The sequence below is a fragment of the Zeus faber genome (assembly GCF_960531495.2).
Source record: "Zeus faber genome assembly, chromosome: 1".
Classification (NCBI taxonomy): domain Eukaryota; kingdom Metazoa; phylum Chordata; class Actinopteri; order Zeiformes; family Zeidae; genus Zeus; species Zeus faber.
The window spans coordinates 11,408,593-11,425,745 of record NC_137193.1 but is presented as its reverse complement, the minus strand read 5'-3'; the positions used below and the strand labels follow the sequence as shown (position 1 = coordinate 11,425,745).

Here is a 17,153-nt window from a genome sequence, read left to right as displayed (position 1 = left end):
CCCACGAAAATCGTAGCCCCTCCACCCGCACCACCCATCATCTCTGACCCCGTCACTTCCTGCCTTTCCCTTCCCGCAATCCACTGCACCCTATCTATTTTGGCTGCAGCCCTACAGCCCCCTTGTAAAAAGCAGTCTGTTCCGAGGCCATGAAAGGACCATTTGTCCCCGCACCAGATACATCTGCTGCCCTGCAGGTAAAACCAACGCAGAGCTTCCCAAGTGCAAAAGTCCATCCAAGTCTTTATTTTCCTGATGGTTTCATTTCCAACCCAACTCCCCCGAACTTGCCTTCCGTGTATGAAAAGGTCGCTTGTTTTGGGATTTTAACGCTCGCGCCCGGTGTCAATTGAGTGAGGGATGTGTTGCTGGCTGAACTGCGGATTGTTTTCAGTGCCAGAGAAAACAAATCTCAACGCGGCCAAAGTATGATTCAGATCGTCTCCTGATCGTGTGAGTAAGTGCAGAATATTTCGTCGCAAATTCCCCAAACAGCAAACAGACCATAATATCCCTCATGACTCTCAGGCCTGTCTTGAGCGTGACTTGACAAAATGAGAACAGCTAGTCGAAGGCAGTGGTGCTGATACGGGAAGAAAATAAAAGGTCACGATTTTAAGGGGTTTAAAGAAAAGCTTTATTGAAAATTAGGACAAATAATTTGAAGCTCTTTAGGAACAGCAAAAAAACAAACAAACAAAAAAATAAAACAACCAAGTTCTTCCCAGTCTTCCAGCACTGCGTGGTACATGCACAATGTACAGACAGCAGCAGTGAGAACAGAATCACATTACACGTTATTCTAATTTGTCGAACCTCATCTTTCAACTTTATCGCCAAGACAAGATACCGATCACTTGCAAGGTCATAAATTAGAAGAAAGTACATTTAACTGAAGAGAGTTAAAGTGTGTTATATGGTATTACTGCAATCTCTGGGTTTTTTTTTTTTTTTTTAAGAGACGGGGAAAAAAACTGTAGAGCTTACCAGCCAAAGACACATCTATGTGATTATTACATTTTTTGTAATAAATGTTAAATTCCTCGTACAGTCTGAGCGTGGGTCATATTTCAACTTCACTTTGACTCGTGACACGGCTCTTAGCAGATCGACACCGTTTGCTAATCCTCTCAACTTTAAAAACAAAAACACACACAACTAACGAGAATTCACCACACACATAAAATTCCAACTGTTTACGAGAATTACAGGTTGAGCTGTGCTAAGTTGGGAAAAAAAAACAAACAAAAAAAAAACTTGTGATGGTTACTTGCAGGTTGTTTTTTTTTTTTTTTTTTTTTGAGAATTTTTCAGATGATAGTTCCGAGCCCTGCGCCCACTATCTATTGGTCCCGTGTAGTGAGGTGTGAATCAACATGTCATGCAGTACGGTTGAAGATTCATCGCCTCCCTCTAAAGAAAACACGTATCCTCCCCATGCCTCCCCCATAGTACAGCGGTTAAAAGGAGCATCAATGGCGAAAGACGAGTACAGAACTTGATGTCGACTTAAAAAAAAAGGCACAAATGCTACTTGAGAGAATTGAGCCGTTTTGCCGCCTCAATTGTTTTTCCAACATGCATTATCAAAATAAAACAAAGAAAAAACAACCAACCCAAATTAAAAAAAAAATAAGTCCGTAAGGTATCGTAGGAAAATTCATGGAGAGGCTTGCTCTCATTTCCATTCCAGTCAATAACTCAATTGCAACTTTGCAAAAAATTCATTTTGCAACTTTAAACCATAAAACAAAGATGAAACAAACCAACATAAAAACAGCTAACATTATGAACCACTGCTGCCGCTCTGACTAGTGACAGTGACACGGGCCGCTCCCTCTATGGCTTGGAGGCGGCGTCCCCCGCCGCCTTGCTGTCCTTGTGGTCTAGATCCATGTTGTCGTCGGCCAGCTCCCCCTCCTCGCCGCCCTGGAACATGTCGTGGGTCCACTTGGGGCTGGCGCCTCCCTTGCGGTAGACGAAGCGGCCCCGCCGGGCGGGGAAGGCCCCGCGGCCCCGGCCCCGGTTGTCCACCCAGGTCTTCTCGCCGTCGCGGTCGTCGTGCTGGAAGGGAGAGAGAGAGAGAAATCGCCGGTCCCAAAAATAAAATAAATTAAAGTTCACTTGGGTCTTTGTGGCTAACGAGACACTCTTAACAGTCTCCTTGATTAAAAAAAGAAAAATCAGTGATAACAAAACCCGTTAATTTACAGTAACTTACCCTCTGAATGAGACGCCATCGCATCAAAACGTTATGACAAAACAAACCTTTTATTTAGGAGCCAATGTCTGTGTGCTGTAGTAAACACACAGGTCAACTACTAGTTATGACGTCGTTTGACTCATTTCAATACAACACTCGCCATGTTTAAAGTGGTAATCCATCATATTATTTAGATTAAAAAAATCCCATATTTCATATTTATCCCACATTTATTTAGCTGGAGCTTAATAGGAAACGGCCATTTTTATGTATTTGTGTTACACGTGTGCTCCTCTATATGCCATATTTGCCGTTTTCATTGTTGGTGGCGGGGTCCGCCTCCCACGGCAGGAAGGCAAAGATCGGGCGCGTGCAGGAAGTGAGGGGCGGCCGCGTGCACCTCTCACAGTGCACCGGGTGCTTTTTGGAGACTCACCAAGTAATACTTCCTGCTCTTGGGAGTGTACTCGGGGTCCCAGTCCTCCTCTGGGGGGCGCACCGGGGCGCCCATGCTCGGAGCGTTTCCGTTGCTGTTGTTCCCGGGGTAATTGCCCCTGTTCCACCCCCTCCCCCTCATCCTGGGGTACTGAAATTAAAAAAAACAGGAGGAAGACTTCAAACCCCTGGTTACCATAGAAAGGGTACCGCCCCTGCCCTCCTCACCCCTCCCCCCGCCGGCAGTATTCGCCTCATTCCATTTCAAAATCACTCGTAGAATTTTCCTATCAACTTCCCAAACAGGCACGGCAAAAAGCGTGCGAGAGGAGTTGGTATTTTCCGAGGCGGGGATCCGAGCAAAGACCCATGTGAGGGAGGGAGAGAGAGAGAGAACACATTTGACAATTATTAAGATGCTGTGACAGGCTGTGGTGTTGCCACGGTGGGTTGAATTGGTGTTACTGTACCTTTAAGAAACCAGGCAGTGCATGGAATTTGTATGATAGATGGCGTCATTATTATCATCATCATCATCATCATCATTATTATCATTTAGGAGTAAGGAACCAGGCAGAGAAGGGCAGTCTACAGTGATGTCATTAGGGTGGAAAAAATATTTGTGGTTATGTTAAATTCAACACAGGATCTTCTTCACGGAAATTAAAATGAAAACTGCAGTCAAAATATATATAGAAAACAACACATCAAGCAGAAAAAAAAACAAAAAAACAAAAACAACAACTTACTGTAATGCTCCTTAAAGACATCATGTGACTATACCGCATTGTCATGTCAGAATATATATCAATATACCACCCAGTGCAACACTGTGTGTGTGTGGAAGGGGTTTACAAGTGCACTTACAAAGCCGCGGCCCCTGCCTCTGTCCATGTTGTGGCCCTCGTAGTCCCGGGGGGGCCGGTCCATGGGCCCGGCGTAGTCGCGCGGGGGGTAGCGGGGGTGGCTGTAGCCCTCCTCCATGTGCTCCATGCCCTCCCCCATGTACTCCTTCCCCCTGAACGACGGAGGGTACGGAGAGGGAGAGGACGACGAGGAGGAAGAGGACGGCGAGCGATCCCGTTTCTTCTTACTCTTCCTGTGGGCAAGACGACGACGTGGTTTAGAGATATCTACATAGATATATATAAACACACAGACATACATAAATACTTAAATTGTGTACTAACACAAAAAAAAGAGGAGAAACTATTATTTATTTTATGACATTTTTAGTCAAGATTTTATAATATATATAATAAAACAAGTCAAACTAAGTTGAAAAACAAGGAATGTAATATATACATTACAGTTTATTAAATATAAATAAATAATAAATAAATAAAAATAAGTAAATATAAAATTACTCTCTTATGTACCTAAGCGTTGCAGGCAAGTTCAAATTCAAAACCCTTCAAAAACTTTCAAGGCCTAACATTTATAAAACCTTCTAAAACGTTTTTAAGGGCCCACGGAGGCTGGACACGACGCCCCAACCTACTTGGTTTTCTTGTGGTGCTTGGCGGACTTCTCAGAGGAGCGCTCTCTGCTGGGCCCTCGGGAGCCTCCAGAGCTCTTGTCCCGCTTGTACTCACGCTCCTTCCCTGCGAACCTTTTGCGCCTCTCAATATCCAGGCGCAGGTCCATCACATCGCCTTTGTTTTTTTTACCGGGCTCCTGCGGAGATAGGTCAGCCCTCGCAGGTCAGGAATTATGAACGAGCGATTTGTCACTTTTTTTTTTTTTGCCAGTGTATGCGTATGCCTGTGGTTTAACAATGGGAATCAAAACAAATAAAAACTTAAAAGATGTAGCGGCCGATGCAGAATCAAAGATGTGAAATATCTGTAGCAGTGCTCCCTCTGCTGGTTATGACAAAAAGAACTCCTAAAGTTCAGCATTTATATATGATGTACAGTCATTTGCTGATGCAGAAATTCAATTACTCATTAAGCAACAGTTCAGTATTAAAAAAAGGTGCGTGTATAAATCTCGTGTATTTACATTTTCCACAACTAGATTTGAAACTTTCAAAAGTTGCTGGCACCAGCAGCATGCACATAGCGGTTCTCAAAGAATAAAATCAACACGTTAACAATTTCAGTGGGGTTTTGTTGTTGGATTTTAGAGGAAAAATACTTACAAGGTAATGGCATTGATTAGGGTCCCTTGAGAGGCTCGCATTCAGGATCTTAAGTCACCTCCTTTTAGCCTTTGCTTGGGCTCGTATGTACCCAATCAATAACCATATCTCTTAGGCTCGGGGCTCGCTTGGCATTTACAATACGCAATTGGGCTCTTTTGACTTAGATTTTATGCATCCTTCGAAAGAAAAGCACATAGCTGAATAATGCTGCTTTGGACCGTGTCAAATTTGCTCGTTTTCTTTTCCAAGTGCGCCAAATTTCAAAAAGACCCGGTCACCTTGTAGCTGGCCTCCTCCATATCCTCAAACAGGTGAGAGTGCCTCTTAAAGGCACTGGGGGAGACATCGATTCTCCTGCAGGGGGGGAAAGCAAAACCACGGCTGCGAGTCAGTGGAAGCCTGTGGCTGGTCAGTGTCCTCACAACACGTCACTCCAGGGATGCACTGATACTGGTTGTTTTTTGGGACAGTGCTGTGAGTACTAGGGCGGTCCCCATCATGAAATAGTAGTAAGCTTGTCCTACAAACAATTGCGACAGACAATGTCTTTTTTTTTTTGCTTATGCCAGTATCATGGTATGAGTTCATAACAGTGACATAACACACATCCACCTCGTAGAGAAGAGACATTTACTGACATTCAACTGTGGAAACGCAAAAAAAATCTTCTCTATTAGTTTGCATCAACCTGAGTGACGGAAACGCACCCAATTTATTCTAGGTGTTTGCAATATTTCTAACTTGGCTTAAAACTCCCCTTGAATTTGGGCAGAAACATGATCAGTGGAATCTAACAATTAAAAAAATGCTCAAATATCTGTGATCAGGTGATTATGAAGTAATTGTGGAAAATTGGTAGTCTGCCGTAGTTAGTTCACTCTTGGGCACAGAGTACCGAAATGAACACCAACATTTTCAGGTAAAATAAAGTTGAGATGCAGATTTTGCAAACCCTGTGTTTATTATGTTGATCAAGTCACTCCCGACGGATATAATTTTTAAATGATTATGGCCATGATGACATAAATATAGACAACAGCCTTCCTCATGAGGACTGGGGAAGGCTGTTGTTGAAACCCACCGATGATCTCCAGCATAATTTGCCAAACGTACTCATTCGTTCGCTTCATCTTATCGATCCCCATCATCGGGGCCAATTTACGAATTTGACGTCTCCCAAGAAATACAACAGTAATAAAAAAATAAAAAATAAAATAGTTTCCTTCGTATACAAAATGGCCGCTCAAACAGTAAAGAGATGGTACCTGTGGATTTCCGGACTCTTCCTTGGCTTCATCATTTCTACCTCTGCTGCTTTCCTTTGGTACATGGCAAACCGCTCACTTAGAGACATATCAGAGCAGCGGAAGTGCTGGGCTGCAAAACAGACAGTACAAAGGCTCGTGAACACACAAGAGAGCGGCAGAAAAGATGCCGATTTACTGACAAACTCAACCGCCGGGAAATGACCTCTCCGCACCGCGCCGGCACACATGCGACACCACCTACTCCGACACGCCGACCGCCACAAAGCCTCTACGCGGGGCCTGGGACGCGACCGGGCCGGGGCCGTACCGTACCTTTGATGTAGTGCACGATGGTGACAATGTGCTGCGCAAAGAGGTCGGAGGGGGTTCGCCGCAGCTGCGCCAGCTGAATGTGCTGGAAAAAAGAGCGGAACTCCAAATCCTTCTTGGAGGGGCCGGCCGGGTCTCTGGGCAAGAGGTGCTCGCTAGAAAGAGACGATGAGCTGGAAGAGAGAGAGAGGGGTGCAGTGAAGTAACATTAGCACGCACGCCTGTGATGGTGCCGCCGGCAGCTACGCCCGACAACATCATGATGTTTTAGTTGCAGATCAATCGTCATGTAAATAATTGCGATTGACCAAAAGATATATATATATATATATCTGGCATTTTGGTTATCGTAATGTCACGATATAGTAAAATGTTCTTTAAGGCTACATTACAGTAAAGTAACTAAAGCTTTTGAACTTCATATACTGCTCTAGATGTTCTAATTAATGGTTATAACACCCACATTACTAATGGTTGTTTCTCAAATATTTATTTTGTGTGAGCATCTTGTGAAAGCACCAATAGCTATCCCTTAAAATATTGTCAAATTATTGAAATTAAGGTATTTGTCATAGGCGACCGCCTATCTCATCTATAGGAGGAGCCGAGCTGGCCCAGCCCGCTTCCATCCCCCGCGCCGGCCAAGACTGAAAAGTTTCTGAGTCGGGGACAGCCCTACTTAAAATTCCCCTTAAATAGTGATGAAACATGCAAATTCGGAATCTCAACGATTTTACAAAATAAAACAGCGATGACGCAATAATTGCGACAGTACTATATGTCGCACATACCCGGGCAGTTCCCCCATGGAGCTGACTTTCTGCTCAAAGTCCTTCCTGGTCACAGACAGCTTGGCGGCGGGCGACGCCTCCATGGCCGCCAGGGCCGCCGGGAACAGGGGCCGGTCCCGCTCCCGGCTGTCGGCGCCGCGGGCGGGCACGGGGGAGGGACTCCTCCTGGCCTTCTCCCGCTCCTTCTCCCTCTCCCGCTCCCGCTTCTCCTTCTTCTTGGCCTTCTCCTCCTTCTTGGAGCTGTGCTTGCGGCTGCGGTACACCTCCTCCTCCTCGGCGTCCTCCTCCGCCTCCTCGGCTTCCCGGCGGCTCTTCTCCTTGGCCGGCGGGTACGACGTCGGGTAGCTCAGCTCGTCGTCCCACTTGCCGAAGAGGTCGCGCGCAGAGAGGGCGTTCTGGGGCTTGCCGTCCTCGTCCTCCGCCACCTCGCGGTCTTTCAGCCCGTGAGACTTGAGGAACTCCTCCTCGCCGGCGTCGAAGAAGGGCACCGTCTTGTCCTCCGCGGCGGACGTGACGTTGAAGAGGCCCCCCGCTTTGCCGATCCCCTTCTTCAGTTCCCGCTCCGCCGCGCTCTGCTCCTTGTCGCGGCCCAACTCCTTCTCAACCGAGGACTTTTTATCTTTGTTCTCCGCCAAGAACCTGGGAAGGAGGGCACACGGCCTGTTTTCAAATGCAACCAACGTGACAAAAAAATCTAACAGATACTCTGATGCAGTTCGATTCTACTGTTTCAATTTCTGAATTGATTAGAATTTTTTTTATATCACCTTTTTTTTTTTTTTGGAAGTTATGCAACCAAATACCACCATAGTCCAACGTTTCATTTCTGTGTTGGACTGAATTATTCAGTGAAAATTTTTTGTAAAGTTATCAACCAGGATAACTCCTTCCTGAAAGTCTCTAAACATATGGATTGGAGGTATACCACACTCATTTGTATCATTTATTTAACATATGAAAAGTGATTGTAAGTGGTAAACGACTTGAAATCCAATTTCTGTTGATCAGTTGGTAACCACAAACTTATTAATGGATGAAATTCATTAAACTACACTAACTACACAACATGAAAGCAGTGAAAACTACAGAGTTAATAGAAATAACACAAACTTTTTGAATGCAGTGGAGATAACGGTCTTGTCCCCCGCTATTGCATCTTCCTTTGAAAAGAAGCCAAAACCACTGAAGGACGCCGTTTGCTCTGTGTTTGGGGGGCTCTTGGAGGGAGCTGCGGGGGCCACGGTGCTGCTGATGGATCTCCACAGGGAGCCTCCGCTTGCTTTGCCGTCCGTGCCAGCGGGAGCGTCCTTGGCGGCCCGTGGACTGGTCTGCTTGGGACTGGCTTCGTAGTCGATCCATTTCCCTCCAGACGCCTTCTCGATGGCGCTGCCGTCCGGTGCCTGGCCGCCCCGCTCCGGCGGGCCCTCCGCAGATTTATCCTTTGCATCCTTGACGCCGGGCTTCCCTTTGCTGCCGCGGTGGCGTGGGGACGATGAGCGGGACCTCGAGGAGCCGCTGGAGCGCCGGGACCGGCGAGAGCGGCCGGAGGACGAGCGGTCGGAGTAGCGGGAGCGGCTGCGACTGGCTGAGCGCTTCCTGGGCGTGCGGGAGCGCCCCCTCCTGGGGCTGTGGCTGTGGTGGTCCTGGTCGTGCCAGCCCCCGCCGCCGCCGCCGCCACCACCACCACCACCTCCGCCGCCGCCGCCACCACCCCCACCGCCGCCGCCCTGCCAGTTGTTGGCCCTGTAGCCATAGTTGCCACCGCCTCTATTTTGGTAACGGCCACGCGGGTAGAAGCCCCTGTTTCGGCCCCGGTAGTGGAAGGGCCTCCGGTAGCCCCTGTTGTAGCCCCGGTAGCCCCCCCTGTTGTTCTGGTAGTCCCTGCTCGGGTAGTTTCTGTGGGATGGGGAATGTGATCTGGAGCGGGACCGGGACCGAGAACTGGAGCAGGATGACAGAAAACATTATCCAATAAAAAGGGTTTGTTAGATGAGTCAAAGTTTGGTATGAGATGCCTATGTGTTATCTGCTTATTCATCTGCAGAAAATTCACTATGATCAAGCCCTTAAATCACAGAGCCATACAGGACCATCCTTACCGAGCACGACATCACTTTATACTGTTGGCTACTTCACTGGGAAATCAGAAGGTGTCGGACTTTATCATTTACTTTTTAAATAGACAATTTCCTATCACCAAGGCTCCTACTCTGACTTCCAGGCTAATAATGACTCTGAAATTGGACCAAAATCTATTTTGTGTATTTACGCGGTACGTTTTACTAAACAGCAGAATAAACACATTCAAACACATTCAATATTTTTGCTGAATCACAATCAAATTAAGGTAAGGAATGCAAAGATTAGTGCTCTTGAAATACAGGTAGCAAAATTGTATGTGACAACGTGGCAAATGCCGTTTCCCTGTTGCAGAAGTGCAGGATTCATTATTTACAAGTTAATTTACACAAAAAACTGTTTTTACTTAATTAAGTCCCAAAGCAACAGGGCGATGTGCACAGGTTATTTTTTTGAACGGAATGGGACAGTCCCTTATCTCACTTGTGTTTAAAAATGTTGTATCACACATGTAGGAAAAAAACAAAAATAAATAGATCTAAAATAAAAAGACAGACACTCCATGTGCCTTTTGTTTTCTTTTAAGCACCTGCTCCCGGTACAAAGTCTCTGCACAGGACTGTAGAGCGGCAAAGTGAGATCCGATCACCAGTGGTTACTCAACAGCTCTGAGCGGAGAGGGAGAGGGCGAGAGAGCCCCCCCCGCTCCAGTTTCAGAACACGGTAAACCGCACTTACAACGTTTCAATGCTCTGATTTTTCCTGGCTGATAAAAGAAAAGAAAAAATCAGCTCATCAATGTCAATCATGATCGATGGAGTCGATCGCCGAAGGACGATTTAATCGTAAATCTGCCCAAGCCTAATGTGAGCCCAGAATATTTAAGAGAAATGCTGCTGGGTTGTTCCCGAATCCGGCCATAAGGGGGCCCTATAACACCAGCCAGTGCACCAGGATCTGGAACACCCCCGCCCCGCCTACCCCTGCAGATATTTGTTTTAACTCTTGCAGATATTTGCTTTAACTCTTGCAGATATTTGTTTTAACTCTTATGTCTATGGAAATGTAAAAAAATAAATAAAATGATGTTAATTAATGTTAATCAAGTAATTAAATAAATTATTCCTAAGTGAATTTTACCCCAATTAGTTGACCTAGTATTAGTTTAAAACGATTAAATACTTCAGACATACGGCTGTTGAAATGAGCTTTGAGTAGCATAATTTCTCCCAGACCGGGAATTAGTCCCAGGTGGTTAACTAACAAAAACAATAACTAAAAATATTTAGCTTCTGGAACTGTTAATTTACAGTTTACACACAGCACTTGATCATGGAAAATATTAAAATTAAAATGTATAATTAAAACATTTAAATGAGTCGGTACTTGCAAAGTACCTTTGTTAGCTTACCCATTAAGCTTCTTCATGAGGGTTGTTGCTTTTTAACACTTTCCTTTAACATATCCACAGAAACACTAAGCAGCAGAACGTTGCAGCTTTATTCCCAAGAGCAGGGTGGCCTGTCTCCTAATGGAAGCTCATTTGGACACAGCGCGCAGCAATCCTTCACCAAACATTGACTCCATGTGTAGCAGCGCTAACAAGCCTCTAAGTAACTCCAAACCAGTACGTGAAGGGGATTTGACCGCTGGAGCCGAGCCTGAACACACAGACAGGGACCGGGCGGCATCAGGGCAGCGTAGTCGTCACCAAGACATGAACAACAGGACTAAAAAAAGCGCCGCTCAAGCCTGCCAATATGCTGCTGAACCCCAAAAAGACACTCAAAGGTTTGCCATCAAATGTCACAAATAATTAATGGGAACTGTGTCAAGCCCAAACCTTTTAGTACACACAAAATAATCACGACAAAATGGCAACTCAAACTGCACAGGGGGCCAAATTTGTGTATTTTCTTTTTAATATGTCTTATTGTTATTATGAGAGGGCGAGATTTAGCCCCCCCCCCAGTAGAATTCAATTATTGGAGTTTTACAGCAGTCATAACAAAAAGAGTTATATAATGTTTTTGGACCAACAGAATCACTTTGACAGTTACTGTTCACTCATTCAGATAAAATAAAGACAGACTGACAAATTCACCTCGAATCATAGAGTTTTATATAACCACAGTAATTGAGTTATACTTGGGCAGGAGTCAGTACAGACTAATTCATTGTAGATATCAGTCTAAAAAATAATTATAAAAAAGAAATCGAATCACTTCATGTCAGCATTTTTGTTTTCCTGTAATTGCCGGTTTTTGACCGGGAAAATCTGTTGAAGTCCGACATATTTAAACCCGTCTGGTCATAATGTCAGGTGAAAACAATTCCCTCTAAGCACAATTTGAATTAGTGCTGCGTGATAAAACAATAACGGTAAGTATCGGCATATATTTTTTCTTGATGTCGAAATAAAATAAGACTTTTGTTTCGATAAAGAATATTGCAGATCTGTTTATTACCGCGTTTGGCAAGTTGAAACATAAAGCCAATGAGTTTGGATGATCTAAAGCGGACCTTTCACCTCTAACCAATCACGTTTGTGGATAAATAAATAAGCCCCGCCCCCAGGCTGCGCTTGTAAACAAACCTGGAGAAGCAGAAAGATGATGCATCGTTGACAGGGACACATACATCCATAGTCTGGTGTTTTTTTGGGATATTTAAGTAAATATTCATTGTGTAAAATTTGTCGACAACACAATCCAACGACGACGGACAACACCACAAACTTTATTATTTATTGAGACCCACTTGACATATTTATTTTGTTTTGGATTTTTACCAATTTTATTTAAGTGAAATGTTAATTAAACCAGCTGCACTTGTTACTTATTGTTCACAAACAGAAACTATTTGAGTTCGAGTAGTAATATTCGTAATAATTGTTTATTTCTAAAATGGTTTTAAATTCGCGGCACTTATTTTATCTTGAATATTCAGTAAAAAAATATTAGAAATCTACGTGCCTTCATTCTTTATATAGCCTGCCCATCAATTGTTTTTAAGTTCAATAGAACACAGATAATATTTGACCGGAATCTCTCCCATTTGTCCGGTCCACTGAAATCTTCCAGGACACGTGGACCGGCACCAATTTGTTTTAACCGAAACTCTGCTTCATGTATTGAGCCGTTCAAAACCAAACAGTGGAAACCTCCAGGTTGACGTACCTGTAGCGACGTTTTCTGGATCTAGAGCGCGAGCGGCTTCTCGAGTGGGATCGGGAGTAAGACCTTGATCTGGATCTGGAACGGGACCTGGAGCGGGATCGAGGTGGGGAATCCGGAGCCTTGGACATGTCTGCCTTTAGGGTTGTGTTCGCAGTTCTGTTTGAAGGACAATTAACACACAACGGACTTTTGTCATTTAAACGCAAGGTAATGCAAATGCTTTGACATAATTACAATTCACCTGTTCCATTTACTAACTAATGTTGACCAAAGGAGTGTGTACGCATTAGCCATACGGCAAAACAGTCAACCATTTTTTTCCCTTAAGAATAAGTGGATATTTTCTTGAAAATAAATCAATACAAAATGCACAGCTTAGTAAATTGGTAAGTAATGTTCCCTAATACAAAATACACTTTAGGTTATTTTCATTTAATACATCCACACTTTGTTTTCTCATTGAGACCATCTATCAAACTGTGTGTTTTTCTCCAAGGACTCATGGCATTCCTGCAGTCCAGTCAGGAAGGGGTTCTGACACCAATCATAACTGTACATTTTTGTGAAGTCTCACAGCCCATCAGTCAACAGGGTACCTCCCGTCCTGTTGACTTGGAATGCCCCACCAGTCGTCGTCCCAGCTGTATGTTTATAAGCTGCTGACAGCTCAAGTCTGACGCAAAGTTCAGAACGTCATGCCCCCTGTTGGCACGGCACCTTTACCTCTGCTGTTAATCCTCTGACCAACAACCCCTGGACCAATCCATGACCTTCACAATGTGACCTTTAAAATTGAGTCTGTTTTACCGAAGTGAAAGCTCCCTGGCTTCACTTCAACACCCCAATTACCCACGGACAGCTGCAACAAACGGCATAATGGAAGGAATTCTCTTCAGCTCCAAACTAAGTTACAGCCAACAATCTGGGATGTTCTTTTCTAAGTTTCACGTGGTAGACCTATTTCTTAGCCTTTGCGTAAGATGCTGTCATGAGTTATTGTTTTAATGCAATCAAGAAACAAAATTGTGACCACTATATTTTGCAAATCTATTTATACTGAAGATGCAGTGTGGAAGGGCATCATTCAAGATGTCAAAACTGCTTGTGTCCAAACGTAGTTGACTAATCCCAACAATGACTGACGCCAACACAGGCAGGTTTCAATGTGTGTGCAATGCACGAAAAACTGGAATCAACAATTCACAAGAAAAGTTCATATGTATGAATGAATTAAAATAGATACATTTTTTTGGATTAAGTACAAGTACTGAATACTGACTGTCATTCGGTACCGTGTAACCTTTTAAACACTTGACTTAGTCACGCTTGTCACCACAAACATGAAACTGCCACAAGTTCTAAAATAGAAAATGAAACTGTCTCCAAGTTTCAAAAACATTACTCAGAACTAAATCAGAGAAAAAAAAAACACCAAAAAAAAAAAAAAACCCCACCAGAGATCTAGACGTTCAGATCCTCAGAAAATAAATGTGGTCAAGGGAAATGTGTTTGTGTAAATATTTGTGACATAAAAGATTAAATAAATAAAACACTACAGTTGAAGGAGCAGTGCCAGGCTCCAAAAAAGTCACAGAGAGCCACCACATCAAGTCACCCGGCTGTTCCATTTCACTCCACTTCAAAACATCATTCGGTCAAATATTTAGGGAGGTCCACTCCACGGTAAAACAAACAATAGTGGCGCCACAGTGGGCATGGATGGCAGTTTGGAAGAGGAGGCAAAGGTCCTCCAGGCGACGCGCTGGGAATAGGAGCTGGCACTACTGGTTCGCTAGAGGTTTGTGTCATGTCAAACTGGTTTGGTGGGAAAGATCCCTTCTCCACCTTGCAGGTCACAACTAACCCTAACTAACTAACTAATTAACTAACCCCCTAGTTCAGCACCCGTTTCAGGTCTATCAACCAGGTTTGTACAACATAGGAAACTCAGATGGGGCTGATGGCAGGTTGGGAAAACTTTAACAAAAGTCCCCTTTCATAACAGGTGTCATTTCCTTACACAGCTGCCATGTTTTTTTTGTTTTAACGTTTTTCAAATGGTTTTCCATTTGGGATATGACGATTCTGATAGTGCCTATTAACAATTTTTGAGTTAAAACAAAAGAACGCGATACCGTGTTAGTACAACATTTTAAGAACGAAGGGAAATGTTGTTTAGAGCTGCTTCAGCAATGGCTAACGTCGGTAAAGAATATTAGAACAGTGGAGTCAAAACAAACAAAGAAAAAAAAAAAAAAAAGGACGACAGGGTTTGTTCTAACACAATGACCCAGAGTTTTTACACCTCTGGGATGATTGCTACCACATTTTTGTCCATTAGTTTTACTGCCTTTGGCTGAATTAATTCCAACCCCCAACTTTGTAAACCACACCATCCCTAATGCTGTTGCCCTCGTTGTGTAGACTTTGCTTCAGGCCACTCGGAGCACACATGCATCAGCTGAAGGTACTACTCTGCCGTGTTTACTTTTCGCCACATGTTGAAAAAATGAAGGGAAATGCTGCATCAATATTTCATATGTTTTTTCCACTTGAACAATGAGGGAGGAAACCAGAGGGTTTTTGACGGAGAGTTGCTCATAATTCCCATCAGCCTGGATTTGGAAAATAGGAGAACATGGCAACAAAGAAAAAAGTGAGACCCCCAGATTATTTTTTGACAATATGTGCTTCGCTAATGAAAATCCTCTCTGTAGCCCAGCGCTGTTTCTGAATCGATGTTACGCGGGCGGTGGCCACCAGCCAAATCCTGGGTTCCAGAGGCCTTTTTCAAATACCCCCCAACCTTTGAAAGCCTTTTTTTTTTTTTTTGTTCTTTGGATTAAATCTGCTTTCACCACAATCGCAAAAAGCAGCGAAATTAATTCCAAATATTTCTCGAGTGGGAAAACGGTGAAGAGGATTCTCAAATATGATCAAATATACAGTTATAGGGAATTTATTTCACTATATATTTTGGGATTCCATTAAAGGGGGCTGTGGCTGCTTCGAAGCCAAGCGAGTATGACTATGTTGCAACCAACAAAATGATCAACCTCTGCCTGTCTGACCTATGCACACAGTAATATTGCCATGCCAATGTGGGTGTTTACGGAATTTTAAGATGCACCAACAGGTGGGTGGATTATGTAGAGATTAGTCCAGGAGCCACAGAGAAAGTGGCATCAGATCTCAGTCTGAGATCAGCCTCCATCACTGTGTCGAGGCATCGTGGAGGGGGGGGGATCGGGAACCAAGACAACCAACCGATATGGCAGCTATACATAGAGCTAATGCTATTTTACGCCTTTTCAACATACATCAGATGCATATGAGAGGAAGCAAATCCCTCCATGAAAATGCAGATTAAAAAACAAAAAAAAAAAAACAGGCCATTCACGATGCAGGCAGAGTGAAAATAATGGATCAACGCTGTTTTGGTAACCTCGAAATCCTACCAGACCCTTCAATAAGTCCGATTTACTTACACAACTTTTAATCGGCGATTGGTAACACGACTACACGATTTTGTCCCATAACGATAATTAGCAGCACAACAAAACAAACAGGCAAGGAGCGGAGGCGAGTCCGGTTCCCATCGAGGAGCGGGATTCATTTGCTGCATTGGCCATTTTGTGTTAAGTTTCATTCCGGTGTGGTTGGGGGTAGTTGGCGATTCGCGAATCAAAAAAAAACAACACACACCAAAAAAAACAACACGCACGCACGCAACCCCCGCAAACAAAGAGTAACGACACCGGAAGAAAACAAACAAACACCGTGGTTTTAGTCGGACACGCGATATAAGCAGCAGCGAGGTCCGATCCTAGTCCATCTAGCGCTAGCTCCTCGCATTAGCATTAGCCAACGTTAGCTCGCAACCCCCGCGGAGGAGGAGGAGGGAAAAGGAGGCTCAAAGTCAACTGGTCGGGTTATGTCTCATGTGAGAGGCCTACATGTCCACACTGGGCTGGATAGGGTTGATTAATACGCCGCACGCTCTTACCTCGGCAGCACTCGATCCACCGTGTTGTGTGTGGTTTTTTTTACTACGGCCTCTGCCTCGGAGGCCGGACCGCCGCTGCCTTCTTCCGGGCCGGAGGCTCCACCTCCCGTTAGCTTAGCCTAGCCTCCCAGGTTAAACCGACACCCGCTGCTAGCTAGGTAGCGGCGGCTAGCAGCTGCAACAGCAACACGGCGAGCAAATGAAACGAGGTGTCCGGCTGTTTATTTTATTATTATTATTCTTATTATTTTAACGTGAATCACCGCGGTCCATATGACGACGACACACAGACCGACATGTTCCCAAATATCGGCACGGAGCGCTACTCGCACGACCCCCTCGATTACGCTTCATTACACCCCAGTCGTCACTGTGATGCGGCGTTCACGTCACGTAGGAAGTATGGAACTCTCTGTCCGCCCCGCTGCCAGTGTGGCGCCGGGTCGACAGCAAAGTGTTTGTTTCACCCCTCCAGAAGCATTGGGTGTCGAGTATCAGGGGCGCCCGTTGTAAGATACAACGGACATTGATTGGACACCGAGGTGAGTATCAACTTTGGACCATCAAAAGTAAAAGCCCCGCCGTGAGACACAGTGGTGCGCTTTTCGAAAAAGTAAGGTCGCTTGAGGAACAATTTCGCCTTCTACCTTCCCAGTCGCCCTGCTCGTGGTAAAATGTCGGAAGGTAGATTGCTGGGGCTGCGACTGTCGTGTTGGCCGTATCGCAATTGTTATCGT

The 17,153-nt window shown here is 44.6% G+C and overlaps 1 protein-coding gene across 1 annotated transcript; it reads right to left on the bottom strand.

The window, feature by feature from the left end:
- Positions 1-74: 74 nt before the first annotated feature.
- thrap3b (thyroid hormone receptor associated protein 3b) lies at positions 75-16,750 on the bottom strand. The gene is made up of 11 exons (XM_080003840.1): positions 16,417-16,750; positions 12,411-12,566; positions 8,263-9,093; positions 7,153-7,791; positions 6,365-6,534; positions 6,050-6,161; positions 5,063-5,138; positions 4,140-4,315; positions 3,506-3,737; positions 2,640-2,789; positions 75-2,064 (listed from the first exon to the last, which is right to left on the bottom strand). The coding sequence occupies exons 2-11, from the start codon at positions 12,536-12,538 to the stop codon at positions 1,840-1,842; spliced, it is 2,739 nt and encodes a 912-aa protein (XP_079859966.1). The 5' UTR covers positions 12,539-12,566; positions 16,417-16,750; the 3' UTR covers positions 75-1,839.
- Between the last annotated feature and the right edge of the window lie 403 nt (positions 16,751-17,153).

Coding starts and splice junctions, on each gene's coding strand:
- thrap3b (XM_080003840.1), bottom strand. CDS start 12,538: ATGTCCAAGGCTCCGGATTCCCCACCTCGATCCCGCTCCAGGTCCCGT. Junction 5,139..6,049: donor AAGAGTCCGGAAATCCACAG/GTACCATCTCTT, acceptor CCCCCCCTGCAG/GAGAATCGATGTCTCCCCCA. Junction 4,316..5,062: donor TGGAGGAGGCCAGCTACAAG/GTGACCGGGTCT, acceptor CTATCTCCGCAG/GAGCCCGGTAAAAAAAACAA.